The sequence below is a fragment of the Abramis brama genome (assembly GCF_963993115.1).
Source record: "Abramis brama genome assembly, chromosome: 16".
Lineage (NCBI taxonomy): Eukaryota > Metazoa > Chordata > Actinopteri > Cypriniformes > Leuciscidae > Abramis > Abramis brama.
The window spans coordinates 19576888-19598646 of record NC_139978.1 but is presented as its reverse complement, the minus strand read 5'-3'; the positions used below and the strand labels follow the sequence as shown (position 1 = coordinate 19598646).

At 36.5% G+C, this 21759-nt stretch overlaps 1 protein-coding gene across 2 annotated transcripts in view; it reads right to left on the bottom strand.

Moving 5' to 3' along the window:
• ipo11 (importin 11) overlaps positions 1 to 21759 on the bottom strand; it is a 163766-nt gene that overhangs the window by 55547 nt on the left and 86460 nt on the right. For both annotated transcript variants that reach the window (XM_084138669.1, XM_084138670.1), the window contains exons 20-22: positions 19776 to 19889; positions 14637 to 14752; positions 9713 to 9789 (exon numbers count right to left, since the gene is read on the bottom strand). In XM_084138669.1, the coding sequence (XP_083994795.1) occupies positions 9713 to 9789; positions 14637 to 14752; positions 19776 to 19889 (307 nt within the window). The remainder of the gene's footprint in view (positions 1 to 9712; positions 9790 to 14636; positions 14753 to 19775; positions 19890 to 21759) is intronic.

The following is a 21759-nucleotide window of genomic DNA, read 5'->3' as shown; positions in this document are numbered from 1 at the left end:
TATAAATCAAAATGAAACCACTTACAAGCAAACACAATCGTAATGTCTTAATTGCCATCATATTACATCACTTAATGTAATGATGCCATGGAGGACCACCAAAACTAAATCTGAGTAATATAGACGTCTTTTTCTGGGAAAGAACAAAGTGCCAAAATTCTCTGAAATCTATTATTGATGCCACAGGGAACTGTAAAATGAACATTTGTGTTTGAAGTTCAAATATAATAATTAGCTGGGAATTCTTGGACTAATGCAGTCAGACAGAACTATAAGCTAATCTTGCTCTGACTAAACCGGGCTCCCTCTGAGAATATAATGACCACTCCATTAAGGCATGATTAAACATGCTGCTATTCAAATCTATTTCAACTTTTTTTTTCTGGTCTCATGTCAATTTTATATAGGCTTTATAAGAAACCTGAATGGCAATTAAATGGCCTTTACCATTTAACTATGAACTTCTTTCTTTTTAAGTACTTAAATCTTAAGGAAAATGCATTACTGGTGGAAAAAAATCTTCAATATAATGTGAAGAGTAGAAAAACTTTTATACATTTACTGGACACTTAATTGAACGTAGATTACAAATGACAAAAAGAGCAGGTAATTATCAGACATGAGCCAACAATATTAGCAGCACTGCAACAGAAACAAGTACAACTACATATTTTAAACCTGACTAGTTCGCCTGAACAACTAGCTGACTTACGCATTCACTTGACCCCAAATCATTTCTTAGGATGCGGACAGACACATACAAAATGGCTGGCAAGAGAGCAATGGATTAAAATAGAATGTTTTTAAAACTACTAACTTAACACAATGTCTTAAATGCAAACTCATGGCGTGAGACACTTAAAAAACATTAGAAATGAATGCAACGAAGCTTTAAAATGAAAAAAATTAAAGAAATGAAAAAAAAAAAAGATAAATAGTTTTAACTCATTGTTTTAATCTAATTTTTAAAGCAATCTTCAGGATGGGAAAGGCATCATATACATTTTTACAAAAGCACATATAATTTATGAAGTTAAAATAAAGAAAAATGTAAATCTATTCGACTTCACTCATAATCAATCCGTACTGCAATGCCAAAAAGGTGAGTGCCTTTATTTAATATAGTGCTTAAATTTGCAAGATTTTTTTATTACTATTTAATAATAGCTGAAAAAGTAGTAGTGGAATTTTCATGAAAAATTAAAAAAACAGAACAATGCTTACTATTAAGCTATGTGACTGTTTAAATGCTTAAGGACAATGAGGGACAGATACAAGGTCTTCCTTGTGCACCGAACAAATCTCAATTTCATCCCTCGTGCCAGCTAACATGCTTTTAATATTCAGCCATTGTTCCTTGCTTCATTAAGACATTAAGAGCTGAGGCCTTCAGAATTGTTGAGTTCTCAAGAGTGCAGACGGCCAAGGGCCAAAGGCATGAAGGCAAAAAAATAAAAAACCTGTCAGCTGAACAGATGTGTGCAGGGCACTGATAATGCATTTAGATGTGAAAATGAAACAAAATAAACACAACTCAATAAATTTCACATGGCTGCCATTCTTTCCCACTGACATTAAATCAAGAAAAGCGACATAACCTCTCGAAGAACCAACCCAAGCCTCAGTGGATTTTTGTCATTAAATTATTTCGAAAAAGGTCACATCTAAGCTATAGCTTGAGGCAACGAACCAAATGTTATACATTAAGAGTAAACATATTAGCTTAACAATTCGAAATATCAATGAAATCAATGTACATAAGAAAATCCGTGTCAGGTTTTAAGACTGGTCTGGTCAACATGAAGTCACATTTATAAAAGAAACTCAAACAAGCTAACAGGGAGAAACTTGCCATCACTGTTAACAGACCAGAAGCTTTACATATGCGTCCAGCGGCTTTCACAGAGGTGATGATAATGCTACATTAATTTAACTGAAGTAGAAAATTAGATGTACCCTGTGAAGAGCTCCACCTGTGTGCGAAAAAATTCTTTTGTAGAGAAAATTATGTAAATTGCATTTCAATATGTATGGTGTGACGCTCTCAATGGTTTCCTTGCCAGCGCTTTTAAGCACATAGTGTTGAAACCACAAAGACTTTTTCATGCTTTTCATGACAAGCTAAAGGGCATAATGTTAGGCAGTTTGTGTTTTGTTTTATTTTGGTTTTTAAACTCTTCTCTGCATATTATAAGTGCATGTTCAACTGAAACACAGTAATCTTTTCATTCAGAGATGAAATCTTTGATAATAAAAAAATATATATATTTCTCCCAGTACGACATTAAATTGATCCAGATTTTAAAATATTGCCATCATTGTTATGATGATTATAGACTGTCCTCCCAGTACAATCTATTGTTGTGAATAGACATACTAAGACATACATATGTTGCACAAGACGAAAAACATCACAGATTTCTCAGAGTACAGATATTTTAATTCATTCAAATTTATTCTTACTGTAAATAAGATCTTGTGACTGGAAACAAATAAGACGGAAAGAGTTTTGTAAAAACATCGTAAAGATCTTAACCTTTAATTTAACCGTTTAATTATTTACTGAATTAAGAGGCCTTTTAAGAAAGATGACACTTTAAAACTAAATTTGTGGAGCAGGGATGCCAAAAGTATGTCTTCTGTGTGTATATATACATACATACATACATTATATATATATATATATATATATATATATATATATATATATATATATATATATATATATACACACACATATATATATGTATATGTATGTATATATATATATATATATATATATATATATATATATATATATATATATATATATATATATACTACAATTTTTTGTTTTTAAAATAAGTCTCTTATGCTCACCAAGGCTGCATTTATTGAATTAAAAATACAAAAAAATAAAATAAAATTATATTGTGAAGAAATATTAATACAATTTAAAATAACTGTTTAATATTTGAACATATTTTAAAATGTAATTTATTCCTGTGATCAAAGCTGAATTTTCAGCATCATTACTCCAGTCTTCAGTGTCAGATGATCCTTTGGAAATCATTCTAATATGTTGATTTGCTGCTCAAGAAACATTTCTTATTATCATCAATGTTGAAAACAGTTAAGTAAAAAAAAATCAGTATTATTTGATGAATAGAAAGTTCAAAAGAACAGCATTTATCTGAAATGGAAAAGCTTTTGTAACATTATAACACTACTGTTCAAAAGTAAGAAAGAAGAAGAAAGGAAAATTTAAAATAATTTTTTTGGAAAGAAATGAATCATTTTATTCAGAAAGGATGCATTAAATTGATCAAGTGACAGAATCTTTTGTAACATTAAAAGCGTCTACCATTTCAAATAAATGCTGTTCTTTTGAACTTTCTTTTCATCAAAGAATGAAAAGACAGAAAGAATGTAGACAGATGGACGGAAGGACAAACAGATACACAGAATGACTGAAAGACCGATAGAGAGAAAAAGAGAGACAGACAGAAAACAGATAGACAGATACACAGACAGACAGACAGAAAAAGTGATGGATGATGGATAAATAGACAGACAAACTAATACATAGAATGACAGTCAGATACATAGAAAGATAGACAGACATACAAACTGATGCATCATAAAAACGCTTGTATCCCACAGCTCTATTAATAACCGTATCTCCTGAGGTTTAAAAAACGGAATTGCGTTTTGTTTTCACATAACCAGTGGTAGTCCTAAAGATTCCGACTTTGTACACAGCCCCATGTTGATATTTGTTCGAGTGGTGCTTCTGAAAGTTTAGTTCTTAAAGAAAATACGCTTGCTTTATTTTTGCCTCTAAGGGATTGTTATGAAATGTAGATGCCGCTCCATTACTAGCATCTCTCACGGGCATCTTTCTGATCTTTGCTGAAGGCTTGTGGCTACGACTCTTTGACACAGCCAGTAAATACTACTAACAGCCAGAGCATCTAGGCACTTCTTTTTTTTTCTTTTTTTTTATAATGTCAGGAGATTCACCAAAGAGACAGTCAAAGAGACAGATAGAGCATCCCTTGATCAGATGAAATCCAGACAAACAGCATATCTACAACCTGAAAAGCATTTCTCAGCATATCAGGAACAGCGGGCCTCATTACTTGTCCTGGAAGAAAAACACACACAAGGGCACGCTCAGCAGTTTCAAGTGAGACAGACTAAAACTCCGGCAGACGATAAATATTCTTCTACTGAAAAAAGTCAGTCAAAGGGTCGTTGAAACATCTATGAGGTGAAGTCACAATTCTATGGGTTTTTGCTGCTGGGGGTCAAAAATAATAATAAAAAAAGACAATTCAGTGAGTGTTTCTACTGCAGGGTCTGATAAAACTGGGAGGGAGGGACAATTCCAGCGCTGTCAAGATCATCAACCGCTGCCATCAGTAACAGTGAAATAACTCACCATAGAAACATATTTCTTGAAAAAGCAATGACTTTCCTGCCACTGTGGACTGCTGTAAGTAAAGCAGACTGGCTTAGGCATCAGCCCGATGGCATTTCAGACACTCACCGGTGCTATTGAAATGGGTAGGAACTTGTGTTAGGTTATTAAATCCGCTGCAAACCATCTCTGGCATTTAAAAGGAAAATCTCATGGCCCTAAGTTTACTTATTATGGGATTTCTGTTGTGTATGTGAGAGAATAAGTAGGGATATTTACACTGCTAATAAAGCTCTGCTGGCACAAACAGAGAAGTTCATTACATTTCTGAAAATCTTATTAAACCCAGTGTCAACATTTCCATTACAGGCTCTAACCCCCAAGCGGGTTAAGGGAAAAGTCACTTCAGTTCACAGGTCTGATGGCGCAGAGTAAATGTGTAAAGCACCAACCCAACAAACTGAATAGTGTCATTCAGAGAACATTATTCATTTTTCAAAAACTCAATCCCTGATTGTACTGTCCTGAGTAGAAGCTAACTAAGTCGCAACTCCACTTCCTTAACTAAATTGTTGTATCTTAACAACATGAAATGGGGACTTTCAAAGAACTTTTGTATTCTTGCATCGCTTCCAGTTCAGGTCTTTTGTATGTGCTTTGTTAAATATTGAGCCATTTTACTTGAGAGTAAAAAGGAGTGAGCAAAGATGATCAACACAAAATAGGTGTCATTTAAAAGCTTAGAGTCTGAAGTTTACAATGCGTATAGCCAATTTGATGTTCATGTTTATGCTATCACAATTTTATCCAGATGCAGTTCACATGTAGAGGAACTTCACCAAAAAAAGAAAAAAAAAGAATTGTCCTGCTACCTCCTAGTCAAATAAGATATATATGTAAAATTTCCCTTGAGCACACTTGTATTTGTCTTTTATCAGCAGTTACTCAGCATGAGAATGTCCAAATCTAATAATTTTTTTCTAAACATTTCTAAAAGTGTTCTATCAAACGATACCTACCATTTGACTCTCCATGCTACAGTTTTGGAGTTATAAGTCTTTACTTTTGTGTATGTCACTCTAAAAATGCCTTCAGGGCTTAAAGGGCTAAAGCTATTTCACTGTAACAGGAAGCAAATGGCAGCGCCACGGTAAATCAGCTCCACCTCACGAACACGCTCCAGAATCAGAGAAAGACAGTAGTGTAGTCAGCAGGAGGGCTGTAGCAGGAGCCTCTCATCCCAGACCTCAGCAGGTGAGGAGCTGCGAGCAGTGAGAGATGAGGGAAGTGAGCTGTTTGGCACACAGCGAGAGCTCTCCTCCCCTGTCGAACAGCGCTAAGAACACAGATGAGATTTCATCATCCAGGCAGATAAGCTGGCCTGAACGGTGCGCTGCGATCGCAAGAGCGCTGGCTGCAGGCGACAACCTGAAACTTTTTCATTTTTCACATTCTGTCAAACGGAGTTACGTTTTCTACCTCTCTTGTCACACTTTGCATTTGTAAAAGCCATACTGCTATGAATACCAGATTTCAGAGGGAAAAAAAATCAGTCACTGAGATTAAACTAGGGTTGTCACAATACCAAAATGTAGTCATTATCAATACCAGCGAAATTCATGATTCTAAACACCAGTTCTGACAACCGACTACTCAAAAGCCACCAATAAGCAATTTTTTTTTTATGACCAATAACTCTGTAGAAAGACTAAAGCCTTGTCTCTGCCAAAAAGCTGCTCTTGAAAACACCAAAAGGTCTTCTGCCGATGGTCAACTAGCATGTGCGTTCTGTGCCTGCGTGTAAGGTAATAACTCTCTATATCAGCAGGCATCAAGCCTATTTTCACCATTCAAAAGGGGAAACCGAAACTAGGACTGCAGATATAAACCGTAAAGAAAGCAGTGCTTGCTTAACATTTTGAAAATCAATCATGCTGATCACTTTCTTCATTCCAGTTTGAAGTTATTATGAATATATTCATGCATTTGAATGCTAAGGTAAGATGATGTAAAATTTTAATAGCCTTCAGTTTGTACAGTCTTGACTCCTTTCATCACTTTCGCTTTTATTCTCGTGCACGGACTCGTTCGAGAAGCTGAAAAGCCAATCAGAGTTCTCTCTAACTGAAGGCACTGATGTGCATTCAACATGCTGAATTGGCCCCCCAATAAGCATCTGACTAGAGCCAACGGTGTGGAATACACCGAAAAAAACTAAGCCGACCGATGCTCAAAAACGGCCAACTGTCGGCTTGGTGTGTCCCGGGCTTAATGTTGATAGGCTATATTTGTTCTATTTTAGTATCAAGTTTGTACCAGTACTTTCAAAATCTCTAGATGATACAGACTAATTTCCGGTCAGAGGCCATCCTCATTCCATTCCATGCAGAGAATTTTTTTTTTCTCAACTATCTCCCCAAAGAATGGATGAAAGAGACTGAGTCTTAACAGGCCCTTGTGCTAATATTACCATCAGCACCTGAAAGAGACGAGGATAGGAGAAATGAGCATGCAAATGGAAAAATCACTTCAATCAGCTGCCTCTCTTTGCATTTCAATGGACCGGCAGATGCTTTAATATAACGCTTTCTCTTATTCTCTCTCTCGTACTGACCTCGATCATCCCTCGACTCCGACGGCTACGCATCTTTCCAACCATCTAAGGTTATGAGAGGTGTTGGCCTTACGCTTGAACGGTCCCTATCCAGCGAAACACTTCTGTGTGACATTTCCCAGAGGCTAGGAGGCGGTGATGCAAGCATATTTAAGCCCCAATCAAACCGTTAATTATCTAATTCTAAAACAACTCCAGGGAAGCAAAACCAGCAATTTTCTGAAAATCGTCGTATTCCCGTCTGAGAAATAACATTTAAGTGAATTAAAGATACAAGTGAAAGAGACAACCACTAAAGGGATCTAACTGAGCAGAATAAAGAACTCAACAACTATCAACTAGAATATGAAATTGGCCTCTGCTCACCCACATGAATAAAATAACTATATAAGTAAGCTGCTGATTGACAACCAATCTGACTTGAAATTTTTAAAACCCATTAGACTACAGGATCGAGGTCAACCTAGTTAATATTCTGCCAACAATAAGTGAGAAAATTGAAGAGGATGAATTAAGTTCTGCTCTGGAAACTGCATTTCAGGGCCATTCGACAGTAAAAATGGCTTTTAGGTTGATCCTAGGGGTTAAACGGATCGTTGTTGATCCGTACGGACCAGGCCCCACGGTTTGGCACACATGTGATTCGCGGATCAATTGCGGATCAAAGTTTAACCGCAATAGAGCAAAAGGTTATCATTTGAACATGTGTTTTTTCTTGCTAGTTTACACATTCAATAGATTTTAAGACCATTCCAGCACTAGATGAGGCAAAAGAGAATTGAATTCTGTATCGTGCGCTGTTATCTGTGCGCACAGCCGCACACACAGAGAGAGGCACGTTTCAGATAGCGTGCAAACTCCGAACTGATTCATCTTTCGTTTCCCCATGCACTTGGATGGACACATACACACAAATTATGTCAAAATCTCGGCAAGTATTCTCGTAAACACAATCGGTTATGTCTTAAGAGAACAAGTTGAGAAAGAAATCGGATATGTATCATTGTACTGGATCTGTGCATGCATGTTGTCTTAAAGTGACAGCAACTTATATATACCTGATGTTGTCTGTCATGTTAATCAAACAACAAAACACAGCTTTAACAAAAAATAATCTATATTAAATTTATACAGTGAATATAGTGTTTTTACATTTAATTATTACGTTTCTGAACCCGAAATTAATACTACAGTTTAGGGGTGTAACGATACGCGTATTCGTATTGAACCGTTCGGTACGAGGCTTTCGGTTCGGTTTTCGGTACGCATTTTCAAACCAAACGGTTCTTTGGACCATTTTTCCTGCCGACCAAAATTTCGTTATTTCAGATGTAAGTGCGTTGCACGTGGCAAGCGCGCTCCTAATGTAAGAGACGCCGGCGCGACCACAACATTGCCCAACATCAAATGGCAAACGTAATGCAAGTGGAACGAAACTGCTCGTTATTGTGTGGTTGAAGGACCGTTGAAGGATCAGTTTGGACCAGTGCAGCGCGAGCCGATCGTGATCATGCGACACTGTTACTACACAGCGCTAATAAGAGATCCAGTAAAGAAAGCATTTGAATTCGCCACAGAAGTAATAACATCGCTGCGAGATCTAGTGAGAAAAATTCACATTTCTCCGTTATTAACGGATCAAACAGCGCGTGGAAACCAGGAAGAAACATTGTGCCATGAATGAACTATCCAGTGTCCACAGATCAGCAACATTCACCATGGATTTACTGTAGTAACACTAACTGCAATCATGGAAGTTTGGCAGGAATAGTAGGCATAATGCCTTCAAGTAACATTACGTCGGTTTTATTTTGACATTATGAATACAATTGCTGAACTTAATCTGAACTAAAATAAACCTGTTAACTACTACAATATTACATTTCATTTTTTCCAATGAGCTTTTTTGTTTTATATACTCCTAAGAAGAGTCAATTATAGCTCTAGAATTGCTCAAAATAAAAAAATATCATACTTTATGATGTTAGTTTTAATTAAAAAAAGAATTAAAAAAAATTAAATCAAGGAAATTTCTCTGGCATTTCTTTCTTTTTGCTGTATCAAAAACGTACCGAACCGTACCGAACCGAACCGTCACACAAGTGTATCGTATTGAACCGAACCGTGAATTTTGTGAACCGTTACACCCCTACTACAGTTAGACCTTACATTATTTTTAACTTTGTTATGTTGTATTTATCTATGCTTGTAATTGGTGTACAGACTTTGTTATTTTTACTGTCTGTTCACTTGCCTTTAATAATGTTTTAACTTTATTAGTTAGGCTAGTAGTTTTTTGCTGTGGTATCGGAGTAACAAATGGAAAGCAAAGTCCCCCCCCCACACACACACACCCCCTCCAATTTCTTTTCTTGTTTTTGAAAATGCTTATTATTGCGTTCATAGAGCGAACCTTTCACTGATTGCTTACAGTTTAACTCCCATAAGTTCCTCCCATAATTCACGCAAAATGTCATGGGGCGTAGGAAAAAGGTGGATACCGTTAAATAAAAAATAAAAAAGATTGAGGTCAACAACTATCTAAATTGAGATCTTCAGATGGAAAAGTCTGTGAACTGCATTTAAGGGCATGTCCATTAGACAGTTAAATTGGCACTGGCTTTTAGCTAGATCTGTAATTTTAAAAAAAGAAACTGGACACTTAAGGAAAAACTAATTCAGAGGCATCTACTTACCAAGTAGGGCATACATATTCTGAAAGATCCTCAGAAGCTCAGGGGTGATGGCAGGGCTGTTCTCTAAAGTCACAAACCTGAATGAAGAAAAAGATCATGCCATTTAAACAGCCTTCATTTAAAATGCAACACCTTTTTTCAGTCAAAGATGTTACTTGATCATCATGACATTAGTAATATAATTTTACAATGAAAGAACTATGCTTTTAGTGTCCATGGAAACACTTCATGGCACCAATTCATAAAAAGGGTGGCTTCAAGCTGAGCATCTTCCATCTTTAAACAAAACAGGTGATCTTTTATAAAAGCATTGCAGAAAATGAATGGATGCTGCTAAATTTGTTGAAGTGCTGCTATATTTGATCCAGAGGCTACAGAGGAGTCTTTGTGCAGGTTGGGTTATTGTACAGAGTGACTCTCTTTGTCTTGATCCGAGAGAGATAGAGTGACTCAGAGAAAATGATAAATGGACAGCGAGGAAGAACAACAAACCAAGAGAGAGAGAGAGTCTGAAGCCTTGAAGGGGATGGGGGGGGTTACACTCTTCAAAGAGATGAGCGAAGAGAATGAGAAGACTGACGGAACAGAGAGAAATTCACTCAGAAAGGAGAAAAAGATAAAAAGTGTATGAATTACAGCACTACAGAATAAATCTAGAAATACAAAGGAGGGTTGAGCTTATTATCACAGACAATATCGATCGGAATGTAGGACAAGCGATTCAAAACCCGGAGCTGAAGATAAATTAATTTATGCGTAAGATTTCTCCTGACTCAGCGTTGTCTTGTCGCTTGACAGCAAGTGTAATATGGGGCACTTGCATAAAAAAGTGCTGGCCCGGTTCCTCCGAGGCCCAACTCCAATGATTCATGCTATCATTCGCATCTGGACAGGCAATTTGTCACACAAATCCTTTAAGCATTACGTGTGTCAGTGGTTGACAGGAGTGAAAGAGCCACTAACTGGGATCCCATTTAGATTGAGGGCAGTTAATACAAGTGCAATGTTTTAGCTGCATTCCTGAGGTTAGGAATATCTTGAACAAAGGAGAAATGTGACACTCATATCCTTAGTCATGAATTGGGTAAATCTCAACCCATATAAAAAAACATGAGATATTTTAAATGATAATGTTAATTTGTTAATACAAAACTGTCAAGAAATTAAATACCCTATTTTTCACAGTTATACGCAATTTGAAATTGAAAATCTGAAATAATCTAAATTTCAGAATTTGAACTGAGATAGCAAACAAAGCGCAGAAAGGCAAAATTACATTTCTGAAGAAAAATAAAACGAGTTTAAAAAGGCTTGAAAGTCTAGAAATGTGTATTTCATTACATACACTCATGTTCAAAAGTTTGGTCGGTGAGATATTTTAATGCTTTTGAAAGATGCTCAACAAGGCTACATTTATTTGATCAGAAAATACAGTATAAACAGAAATATTATTACAACTTAATGTAATTTATTCATGTGCTGGCAAAGCTGACTTTTCAGCAGTCATGACTCCAGTCTTCAGTGTCACATGATCCTTCAGAAATCATTTGCTGATTTGGTGCTTAAGAAACATTTCTTACTATTCTTATTATTCTGAAAGCCATGATACATTTTTTTTAAGGATTCTTTGATGAATAGAAAGTTAAAAGGAACAGCATTGATTTGAAAGATTTTTTTATAACAATGAAAAAGTCTTTGCAGCCACTTTCGATAAATTTAATGCATCCGTGCTTAATAATATAATAATTAATAATAAAAAAAATAATAATAAAAAAATCACTGACCCTACACTTTTTAACGGTAGAGTATATTTCATGAAATGTAATACATTTTGTGGATCAGAATGGAAGTACACTTTATTTCCCAGACATTTGTATGAAATTCGTCTTCCAGTAATTTCAATCGAACTTCCAGTAAGGTTGTGGCTAATTCCATTCTAATTAACTGAAAGGAGGCCAATTCAATTGCTATGGCAATGTCAATGCCTCTAGTTGACTTTCTTCTACAACGGTGAGCAGCAAGCTAGCAGTTTGAAGAGAGCTGACAGAAAGCTGGAAATTTGTCCTATCCTTATGTTCACCATGGTGGCCAGCTGCACAGTTGAACTCACACAGTGCAAAAAACAGCATAAGAGCCCGAGGAGAGTATGTGCCACATTATTCTGTGCTGCCCTCACCGCTGGCATCGCTGAGCAGCGTGGAGTACAGAGGTGAAGCAGCCACATGACTCACATGTGGTTTTTGTTGAATTTTATGACAGATTTGAACTTTTTACGCACTATGTTGGGTGAAATGTGACGTCAAATATATGTGGGGTCTTTAGGGCAATGAAAAAAAACAAACACTTGAATATGAAAAAAAATAAAAATAATTATAATAATAATAAAATTCCTCATTCTGCATATTATAGAATTCAGTCTCTCTGTAGAAGCATGAGATGAGATGAGATAAAACCACTCTTGAAGTGAATTGAGATCAGATCAGATATGGGATCCTGCTGATATATAGATAGACAGACATAAAATAAAATTTCCGTATTTGGAAAGCAAAATATATAGAGAGTATAGGTAAATCAAGGACTTCAGAGAGACAAGTGAGAATATAATAAACACTTCCAGCCAAGTTTGGACAGTGGACACACTACTTATTGTTACCAAAGCTGTGTGCCTCCTTTTGTATTAATCTATGGCAGCCCAATGCTGGAGAACAGTGTTCCACTCGAAGTTTGACTTTTCATTCTCTTATAACTCATCACCCCTTTGTTGTAGAAACTGTCTTTTTCAATCTCCACTAAATCGATCATCCAATATTGTGTGCTATATTGCTACCTGTTGGTTTACAACTTTATTTTAGCATTACTTTCTATTTGGAAGATATGAACAGATATGAGGCTGAATCTTGGTAATGCTTTCAACATCTGGTAAGAGTCAATGCCCTGAGGGTTTAAAGATGCCTGTGAAGTTTAGGAAATTGTACTAATTGTTCAATTTGTCAATAGCTTTTCTAATCATATGGCCTAAAGTCAAACCTCTAGAGATTCCTAAGGTCAAACGAAGTACAATGACCAGTCATATTCAAGGTCAACCACATTGCCTGTTAGCCATTTTGAATTTTATTGTAAACTGATGTATCTATAAAGCTTTGGTGCATTAAAACAAAACTTAACAATATCAACGATAAGTACGATGCCCTGGGTGATAGAGCAGGGACAGCTCCAACTAGGCTATGTTCAGACTGCAGAGGCTTTTTTTGTGCTCATTTGTGACACAGATCTGTTTATTTCATAACAGTGTGAACACTGGAATAGAATCTGATCTTTTCGATTCTGATTTGGGCCACTTCCATATGTAGTCCTAAATCAGATACAGGCGTGATGTTTTGCAATGCGACCTCAGTCTGAACAGTCACATCAGAATTCATGCGACTTTTACGCCACTCTAGATCAACATTCGTCACAATTCTGTGCTGATGGGAGTCACTCAAAAGGCTTTACAAACCGGTAGATATTTGGTCACTCAGTGAATATGGAGAGAGAGCAGCGAAGTTATTCAGTAGAGGGACAGTGAGCAGTTATAATTAAATGAATTACAGTGACAGCTTGCTTAGCCAAACTTGGAAAACCTAAACAAGAAAACATTTGCTCTTTCTCTTCACCCTCGTCTGTATCCTCATTATCGGCAGTGCACAAATTCACTGGCTTCCGGCCATGGCACATCACCTTATAAATGAAGGTGTATATGCTGACTTAAATAACCTCTGTGTTTACTTCCGTATAATTCTGTGTTGCGTGCAGTCTTTGTTATTGTTCTTTTGCGCAAGCGGGTCAGTTCAGACCGTGACCTGCTCACACTCAAATCTGATTTTGGCTACATAAAAAAAAAAAATTTGTTACAGCTCTGCAGACTCTCAACCAATGCCATGTTATATAGAGTAGTGCAGGTATGACATCACTTTGAAGGCCAAAACACGGAAGCGAGTTAGCATTTTAGCACTTACGGTTCCATCTTTCCGAAGTCAATGGGTTTTGGTTAAATGGCTGAAATAAGGTCTGTGGTGAACACAAGCTCAATACACTTTCACGTTTTATTCTTCGACATAAAATACATCAATATTACCCCACTTGTGATTTTTTTTAAGCTGTTACGTGTCTTGAAAAGGCGGTTGCTAGCAAGTGGCTAAATGGGACTACAGAGGCTGTCAAGGAGATTAAATGTCATCAAGGTGAAAAGATAAGCTCAGTCTGCTTTTACAGCATCATTATGCTTATAATTGTGCTCTTAAAAACTATTCTAATTCAAAAGTTCTGGAAAAATGTTTTTAGATAAAAACTGAAAGAGTTGACGGAAGCTTAGTGATGGTGACGTTGAATTCATGGGACAGTGTCGTAGTTCGTTTATAGCCTACCTTTAGCTTTTTACTTCTGGCAACTGCATTTAAGCTTCGAAATTCATAAAATTTGTGTTCATCTGTGATAATTATCTTGATGGACAAAAGTATTATAAACTTTTGTTGATCACAGAGCTTGTTTTTAGCGATAAACCAAAAGCCTATGGGAAAATTCTATTGGGTTTTTGTCGAGGGAACCAGCGTGATGCTAACTGCCAGTTGGCCTACAAAGTGACCTCATACTTTGTAAAGGCTACTGAATGTATATTGACACTTGTCGACTGCTTTTCTTTCACTATAGAGTCCAAAAAAATAAAAACAGTTTTAAAAAGACATTCATATATTCATATGTAGGTATAGGCACAATTCATATTTGTCTTCAAAACCATTTCAACCATTAAAGCATAAACCTCTAAGCCAGTCAGGGGTGTCCAGACTTTTGACTGAAAGTGTACAAAAGGCATAATGACCTAGAAATGGAGTTGAAACATTTATTCATAGTTTAAACCTTTGGCACAGATACATTTTTGGAGACTTACCAGAGCTCCAGACCATCTTCCAGCAGGTAAACATGAGGGGGCTGTGAAACATCTGTGCTGAGCTGGATAACAGGTAAGAGGAAGGGATAGAGATTCTTGCTTTCCGCTCCCAGGCCCTGGACAACACAAAACAATATTTCAACAAATAATACCTTTTTCAGAATGAAAATAAAACACTGTAAAAGCCCTGAACATTAGCTATGTTATAGATTCCTAACAGTTGTACAATGAAGATGCAGCCCCCCCCCAAAAAAACATTTGTATTCAGATAAAAATGTGATAACAGGCTGTCAAGATAAGGAGCGCTGCCAAAATGAGTTTCTTACAACCGCGCAAAAAAACCCATAATTTTCTGTCCGAATTGCGGCAGGTGTGATATTGTGTCAGTAAGGGGATATCAGGAATATACCAGCGGCTGTGTGTTTTCTGGGTTCATTCAAGGGCCTGGTCTCGCTATCCCCTGGGAGAGATATGTCCTCTCAGCATCTGACTGATGAGGGCTCATCACATAGACCACCACAAAGGGCTCTTAAGTTCAGGGCATGACTGCCTTCAGCAGTCTGCTGATTCAGAGCTGTCCATCAAAATCACAGATGGAGAGCTCTGGGGGGCTCAGAGAAGGTAGAGCTGTACCATCCGTAGGATCAGGTGAAGCTTTGTTACGGTCAATGGGCCAGTGATGAAAAACAACAAACAGAAGCCAAAGACACACACCACAGACACGAAAAGCCATAACAAAAGAAAAGAGATGAGGAACTTGGGTTTGTGTTTTCCTAAATGATGAGTTGCAGTACTGTAACACTTTGTCCTAATAATACATAAGCTAATAAGCTTATACTGTATGTTGTCGCTGTTAGGCAGAAACCTTGTATCTCCAGATTACATATTTTTTTCATAAATCATTACTACTGGTCACCCTTTATGTCTGCCTGTAGGTTTTGCAAATATTCAAATCAATAAAACGTATTAAAAACAGCTTGAGACTGAACCTCATAACTCAATTGGCTCCTCAAACTGTTGGTCAAACATTATAACTTCAATCCGCCTCTATCGCTAATGAAGTGCTTCACGCAGTTTGGACCGTCTCTGCTTGCTTGCAATGAAAGGGCAAATAAAGAACTGGTTCTTTGAATAAGCACAGCGTTATCTTTACTCAAGTAACACTAAATATATAACCAGTGTGAAACCCTTCATTAACATGAGATTTTGGCCATATGAAAAAAAAAAAACAGAGCGACCACAGCTACATTATAACCTGTAAGTTGCTGAAAACGTAATGCAGTGCACATTCTGCCTCAGACGAGGCCATTCTAATGACAGGCAATACATGTCAACAACGGTCAAATACCTTGCAACTCCATTTGAGCTTTTTTTTTATTATTATTTTGGTAAAATGTTCATAATATAATGACTTGCAAGTACCTGTCCATATATAGAGTCACAGTTTCCACCCAACAGAGACAATATAAGTCTTGCACATTGAGAGGAAATAGCCACATCTGTTTTGAAAATTAAGGTGGATACCAGGGGTAGCCAGCCCTGCTCTTGGAGAGCCAGCTTCCAGCATACACATCTAAACCAGTCAAGGTGTTCAGGATTACTTGAAAATTACAGACAAATGTGTTGGAACTTAGCTTGACTAACCCTGGTGTAGTACGACACAACCACAAAAATCAGATATAGACTCATTTACCAAAGAAAAATTCCAACTAGTTCACAAAAAACATTCTAGTTTACCAAAAAAGTTTCCAAACATTCCAAATTCCAAACAAAAGCTCCATCAATAACAACGGCCAATTCTGCAGGCCAAGGCAATTTAGCCTCTGCAGGTCAACAAATCATATCCAAGTGTGCAATGAAGAGAGCATCCATTTTGGAGCATCTGTCAGAAATATGCTTTTGGGGATGGACCCATGATGGGGCCATTTAGGGATGATTGACTTTGAATGTTCACTGGTAATATTGTCTCTTCAGCATTCTGTGCCAAGCTGGATAGCAGCAGCTGTGATACCATATGGCTGGAAGAGGAGGCCACAGAAAACACAAATAAATGCAAGGTTAATAGCAAACTGCTGATGGCGGGTGGTGAGATATGCAAACAAAAGATAGTTTCCGGAAGGACTGCTGGCATTTTAATATGCAAATCTAAGGACTTAGCAAAAAAAAAAGAAGAAGAAAAGATTAATGAGTGCTGGTCAACTAAGCTGGCACAAGTTTCGGATTTTTGGAAGTATGCAAATTTCAGCCAAGCCTTGGGCGATTTTTTAGACTGATTCATGTGCCTGTGATTTACAAGAACTGAAGACGCTGTAATGAAAGGGCCTTTAAAGTGAGCGAGAAAGTTAATATGCAAGATGTGGTGACTGAACAAAAGAGCACTTTTAAACACAAAGACCAGCTTATTCAAGCTGATGATTGCTCAATAACTCTCCTCAGAAGAATATTTATGAAATGAACTATGAAATAAATGCCATTTTCGACTTTTGGCCGAAAGAGAAAAAAGGCGAAAAATAAATGCTGTCCTGTCCCTCCTTGTTCAGTGCCCAGGTTTCACTCTCAGCTCCACTTACAAAGATGCACAACTTCGAAGTGACTTTGGCTGAGCTCTGCTCAATATAGAAATAAATAAATTCCAATATTAAATGAATAATTACTTAAATGATCACAGTATATTCCAGACAATTCCATATATAATGAAAAAAAGAAAGAAAAAAAAGCTGCTTTATATTTGCTTTAAGGTGCTTTGGTTGGTTGCTTTATATGTCAGTCATATAGTGTCTTCCTAGCCAAAACAAGATAAAATGTGGACACTGGCTATGTGAGACCCAATCCTGCTTTGACCCAATTTTGGCATAAAATTTTGCCATAAAGAGAATCTAATCAATCAGTTTGCTCAATATGATTTCTTATTTAAATTCACCATGATTTAAATTATTTTTATACTTAAATAATTGTTAATAATTATATTTAATAATTATCAACTTAAATGTGCTGTTATTTAAATGTATTTTTATAATTAAATAATTATTTAGTTAATAAATATAATTAATAAATGGCAAATAAATTTCTTTCATAATTCAGTAATTGGTAAATAATAATATCAATTTAATATTTAGTCATTATTTGTCATTATTTAATGTAAATACTAACAATTATTTAATTATAAAGGATTTAAATAATTAAATACATTTAAATGTTAATAATTATTTAAATGAACAGTATTTTACAGACAAATCCATCTCTAATGACACAAATAATAAACAAAATAACAAAAATAAGGAATTTTGGTAGCTTGCTTTGCATGTCAGTCATATAGTGTCTTCCTGGCCAAAACAAGCTGCAATGTGGATATTGAACTTTAGAAGTTTAGTCAAAAGTCTGGCTATGAGAGAGACCAAAATAACCAAAACTCAACATTAAGAGCTCAGGTACCGTTTCAAAATGGGTTCCAAAGTGTATGTTTTTGAAAACGATACCATTATCGTCTTTGTGTAAACTACAAAAACGTGAATTTGTGAAACCGGTGACTTCATTCACGTGTATTAATTAGGCGCGTCATTTTTCTTTACAAAGTGACATCACCAATTACTGGCCTGACATGCATAATAGAGAGCTTTGAGTCGTTTTCGCAGGTCTGTGTGAATGAAGGATCGTTTTGTCAATGTTGTCGTCTATACGCCAAAAACCTTAAAGGAAAAACGTTTCCATTTTAAGTACATCGTTGTCATGTAAACGTCCCCTAGGCAATCTCCAAGAGTCACAACCCAGTAAGCAGTATGCATAACCCAGGATCCATTTAGTTAGTGCTGGGCGGTATGACCAAAAATCCACATCACAGTATTTTTCTAAATTACACCGGTTTCACGGTTTATGACGTTTTTTTTTTTTTTTTTAAGCATGACTGGGTGTAAAACACATTTTTCACTGAGTGAGAGAGGAAATACTGCAGTAGATTGACTTAGAATGCCCTATTTTACTGTCATGAGTGAATATTGTAGAAAAAAATCCACACTAGTATTAATACAGGTTTGCAAGGCTGTTTACAAGGTGCCAGCAGGAGCGCTTTAGGGGCGGCAGAAATAGCGGTTTCCCCGGTAACGGCTGTACACAAAGCAGCAACGCTCATAAACGCTGCTTTATCAGGAAAGATAAAGAAAGATGCAATCGTAATAACAAAGAAACTTTTCTAAAGACCGTCAGTTCACTTCAGATACATTCATATAAAAACACCCGCGCCGCGTTTTGATTTTGAAACGTGCAGTGCTCATGTTTATTCAACGATGTCAATGCCAACCACAAATATATTTTCCAAAAGGCTGTGTTGATATTGTGAACCAATGTATGAGAAACACTGTAATATCATTTGACAGCTATCAATTATAGTTTAACCTATCCACCTAATACGTGCATCACCACAGTGCAACAGTGAAAAAGGACCCTTGTGTCGCGCTGCGCCGCGTTCCGATCGTTATTAAAGCGACATACTGCGGTATTTTTAAAAATCAAATCATAACAAAAATAAACACCGGTATTCGGTATGAACCGGTACACCGCCCAGCACTACATTTAGTCAAAATTGACTTTATTTTATAAAATGTTGGTGTTCCTGCATCAGCAAAGCGTTGCTTAATGGAGCTCTCAGTTAAACCAAGCTCAAGATATCCAGCTACTGCAGCCTCTGGATGGTTTAAATGTGAGTGTCACTCATCTCCTCAGGGGCTGGAGTGACACAGAAACTGCTCCTGATTCATAGAGCAAAAAAAAAAAAAAAAAAAAGGGGTGGAAATAAAAAAAAAAGACACGATAAAAAGAGCAGCTTGCAGGATCCCATGTGGAGGAAGATGGAGAAGCACTGTAGCAATTTTCAAATACACCCATCAGTAACAAGCTCCTGTCCGCATGTGTGTTCATACGCTCACAGCAGGAAAGGATGAAGTGTTTCGTACTTAAATAAAGGTCTTCTGCAAAACCATGGCTGGAGGGCATTTGTTCATATCAACAGACGACGACGGTGAAAACCAGTGGTGGTACGCACATCACGTCCAAGTCAGCACTTGAAACACAAACAGAATGCTAAACACCCGACCATTTCAAAGGTTCGTTATCGGTTTCATTCTCGGCCCCGTGGGTATGCCGTACCTGTACGAGATGGATGAGGGTAGTGAGAATGGCACAGCGGAGCATGTTGTGTTCTTCTGACTGCTTCCAAAGAAGAGGAAGGTACTGAACCAAGCAGCCCACGTACGGTCGAATCTAGAAGACAAAAGGGGAAAAGTAAAGCACTGATCTTAACTGCAAAGGAGCACACAAACAAACGAAATTCTTTTTTTTTTTTTTGAGCCTGAATGCTTTAGATTAATAAAAAAGAAAAATCAGAAAACAGGTCAGCTTCAAAGAGCGTCTAAAAATGTGATTACACTTTAAAGCAGGAGTGACCTGGTAATTCTAATGATGGCTGTCATCAGATTTGAAAACTCATTTGATTTCAAAATCAAAATCATTTGATTTTAAAACTGCAGTAACCAACAATTACAGTTATGGAGTTTTTAAACTTTCTGATCGCAATGATACTCAAATATGATGATCCTCTTATTGAGGGAAACATATAGGTAGGTGACCAATTTATACTATGTAAAAAATAGTGAGTGAATGTCAAATTATGAATTAAATATGAAAAATAACTTTGAATAATAGTTCTATATAATCATCAACACCATTATTATTATTATTTTTCTTTGAACTTCTCTGAAACATAATTGTTCAAAACAATATTGTTATGACCCATTTATACAGTGTTAAAAATATGGTCTGACAACCATGTCAAATTCTTAATTTATATTTATAAAATGTATAAATAAATAAAAATAAACATTTATTATTACTATTTTTTTTACCATATATTTTTACATTTTTTCTGAAACAGTGGTGAGCAGGACGAGGCTGAGGGCCGTGGGAGAACGGCGCGATGCCGGTGCCGTGATTGATAATGAGCGACAGCATGCGGTCTCGCATCTCTCACGGAGGAGCGGAAGCATAAAGGAGGAGCGACGACAGTGAAGATCGAGAGAGGACCAGGCCTGGATTTTTTTTGTGTTTTGCTATATGTGACAGCAGTCGTCCGTGAGGGGCTGCTGTCTTTACTTTCATTTTGTATTTGTTTATTTGATCGTTTATTAAAGTCTTTGAATGTTCACCGGTTCCCGCCTCCTCCTTCCCACAACATCTCACCTTGCTACAATGTTATAGTTCAGTACAATATCATTGCGTTTGCTATTTAAGTGATATTGAAAGTCACTAAAACAAAACTTCTGTACCAAGAGCTCTTTTAGTCTTAGCAAGTGCTGTGTTGCAAGTTCTTGCAATGTATACAAGCGATTTGGTACTTGTTTTAATGAACAATATTCCATGAAATATTCCTATTGGACTACACTGGCTAAATCCTCCCTCACATCTCTCTCCCAGTCTATTTTTTGCAGGGTTGCCCTAAAACGTTATATTCTTATATATATACGCACTTCTTAATCTCTATGAGCATCCTTTACTGTGGGAATGTTTCACAAGTAGGGAGACATAAAAGAGCAGATACCTTACATTTATCTGACAAAACGACAAAGCATTTTGAATTATTATCAATCAATGGTTTTAAAATTGTGTACATTTTTATCTAACGCAACCTCTGCCAGCCTCATATTTTATTAATTTCATCCATGTTATTTAATTCATATCACGTAAGTATTTTCTTCTGTTAAAAGGAAAACAAAGTTTAAATATGCCACAAACAGTCCGTCACTATGCATCAATAAGTGATAACAGTATTTGCATGTCATGATTAAATTATATATACACACACACATATACATATATACAATTATATGTGTATATATGACTAAAATAATTGCAAACAATTTTGTGAATTAATCGGATTACTCTGTCAATTAATATCTTTTACTTTTAAATCTACTTTTAAGCTCTGTCTGCACTGTAAGTGATGCAGCATAACAAAACTAGGGCTTGACAAGGATCATACCATAGAGGTTTAGGGTTTTGTTTGTGCTGCTGTGCCTTTAAGACACAACAACATTCCATGTGAAATAAACAACACAAATGTGCTGCAGAAACAATT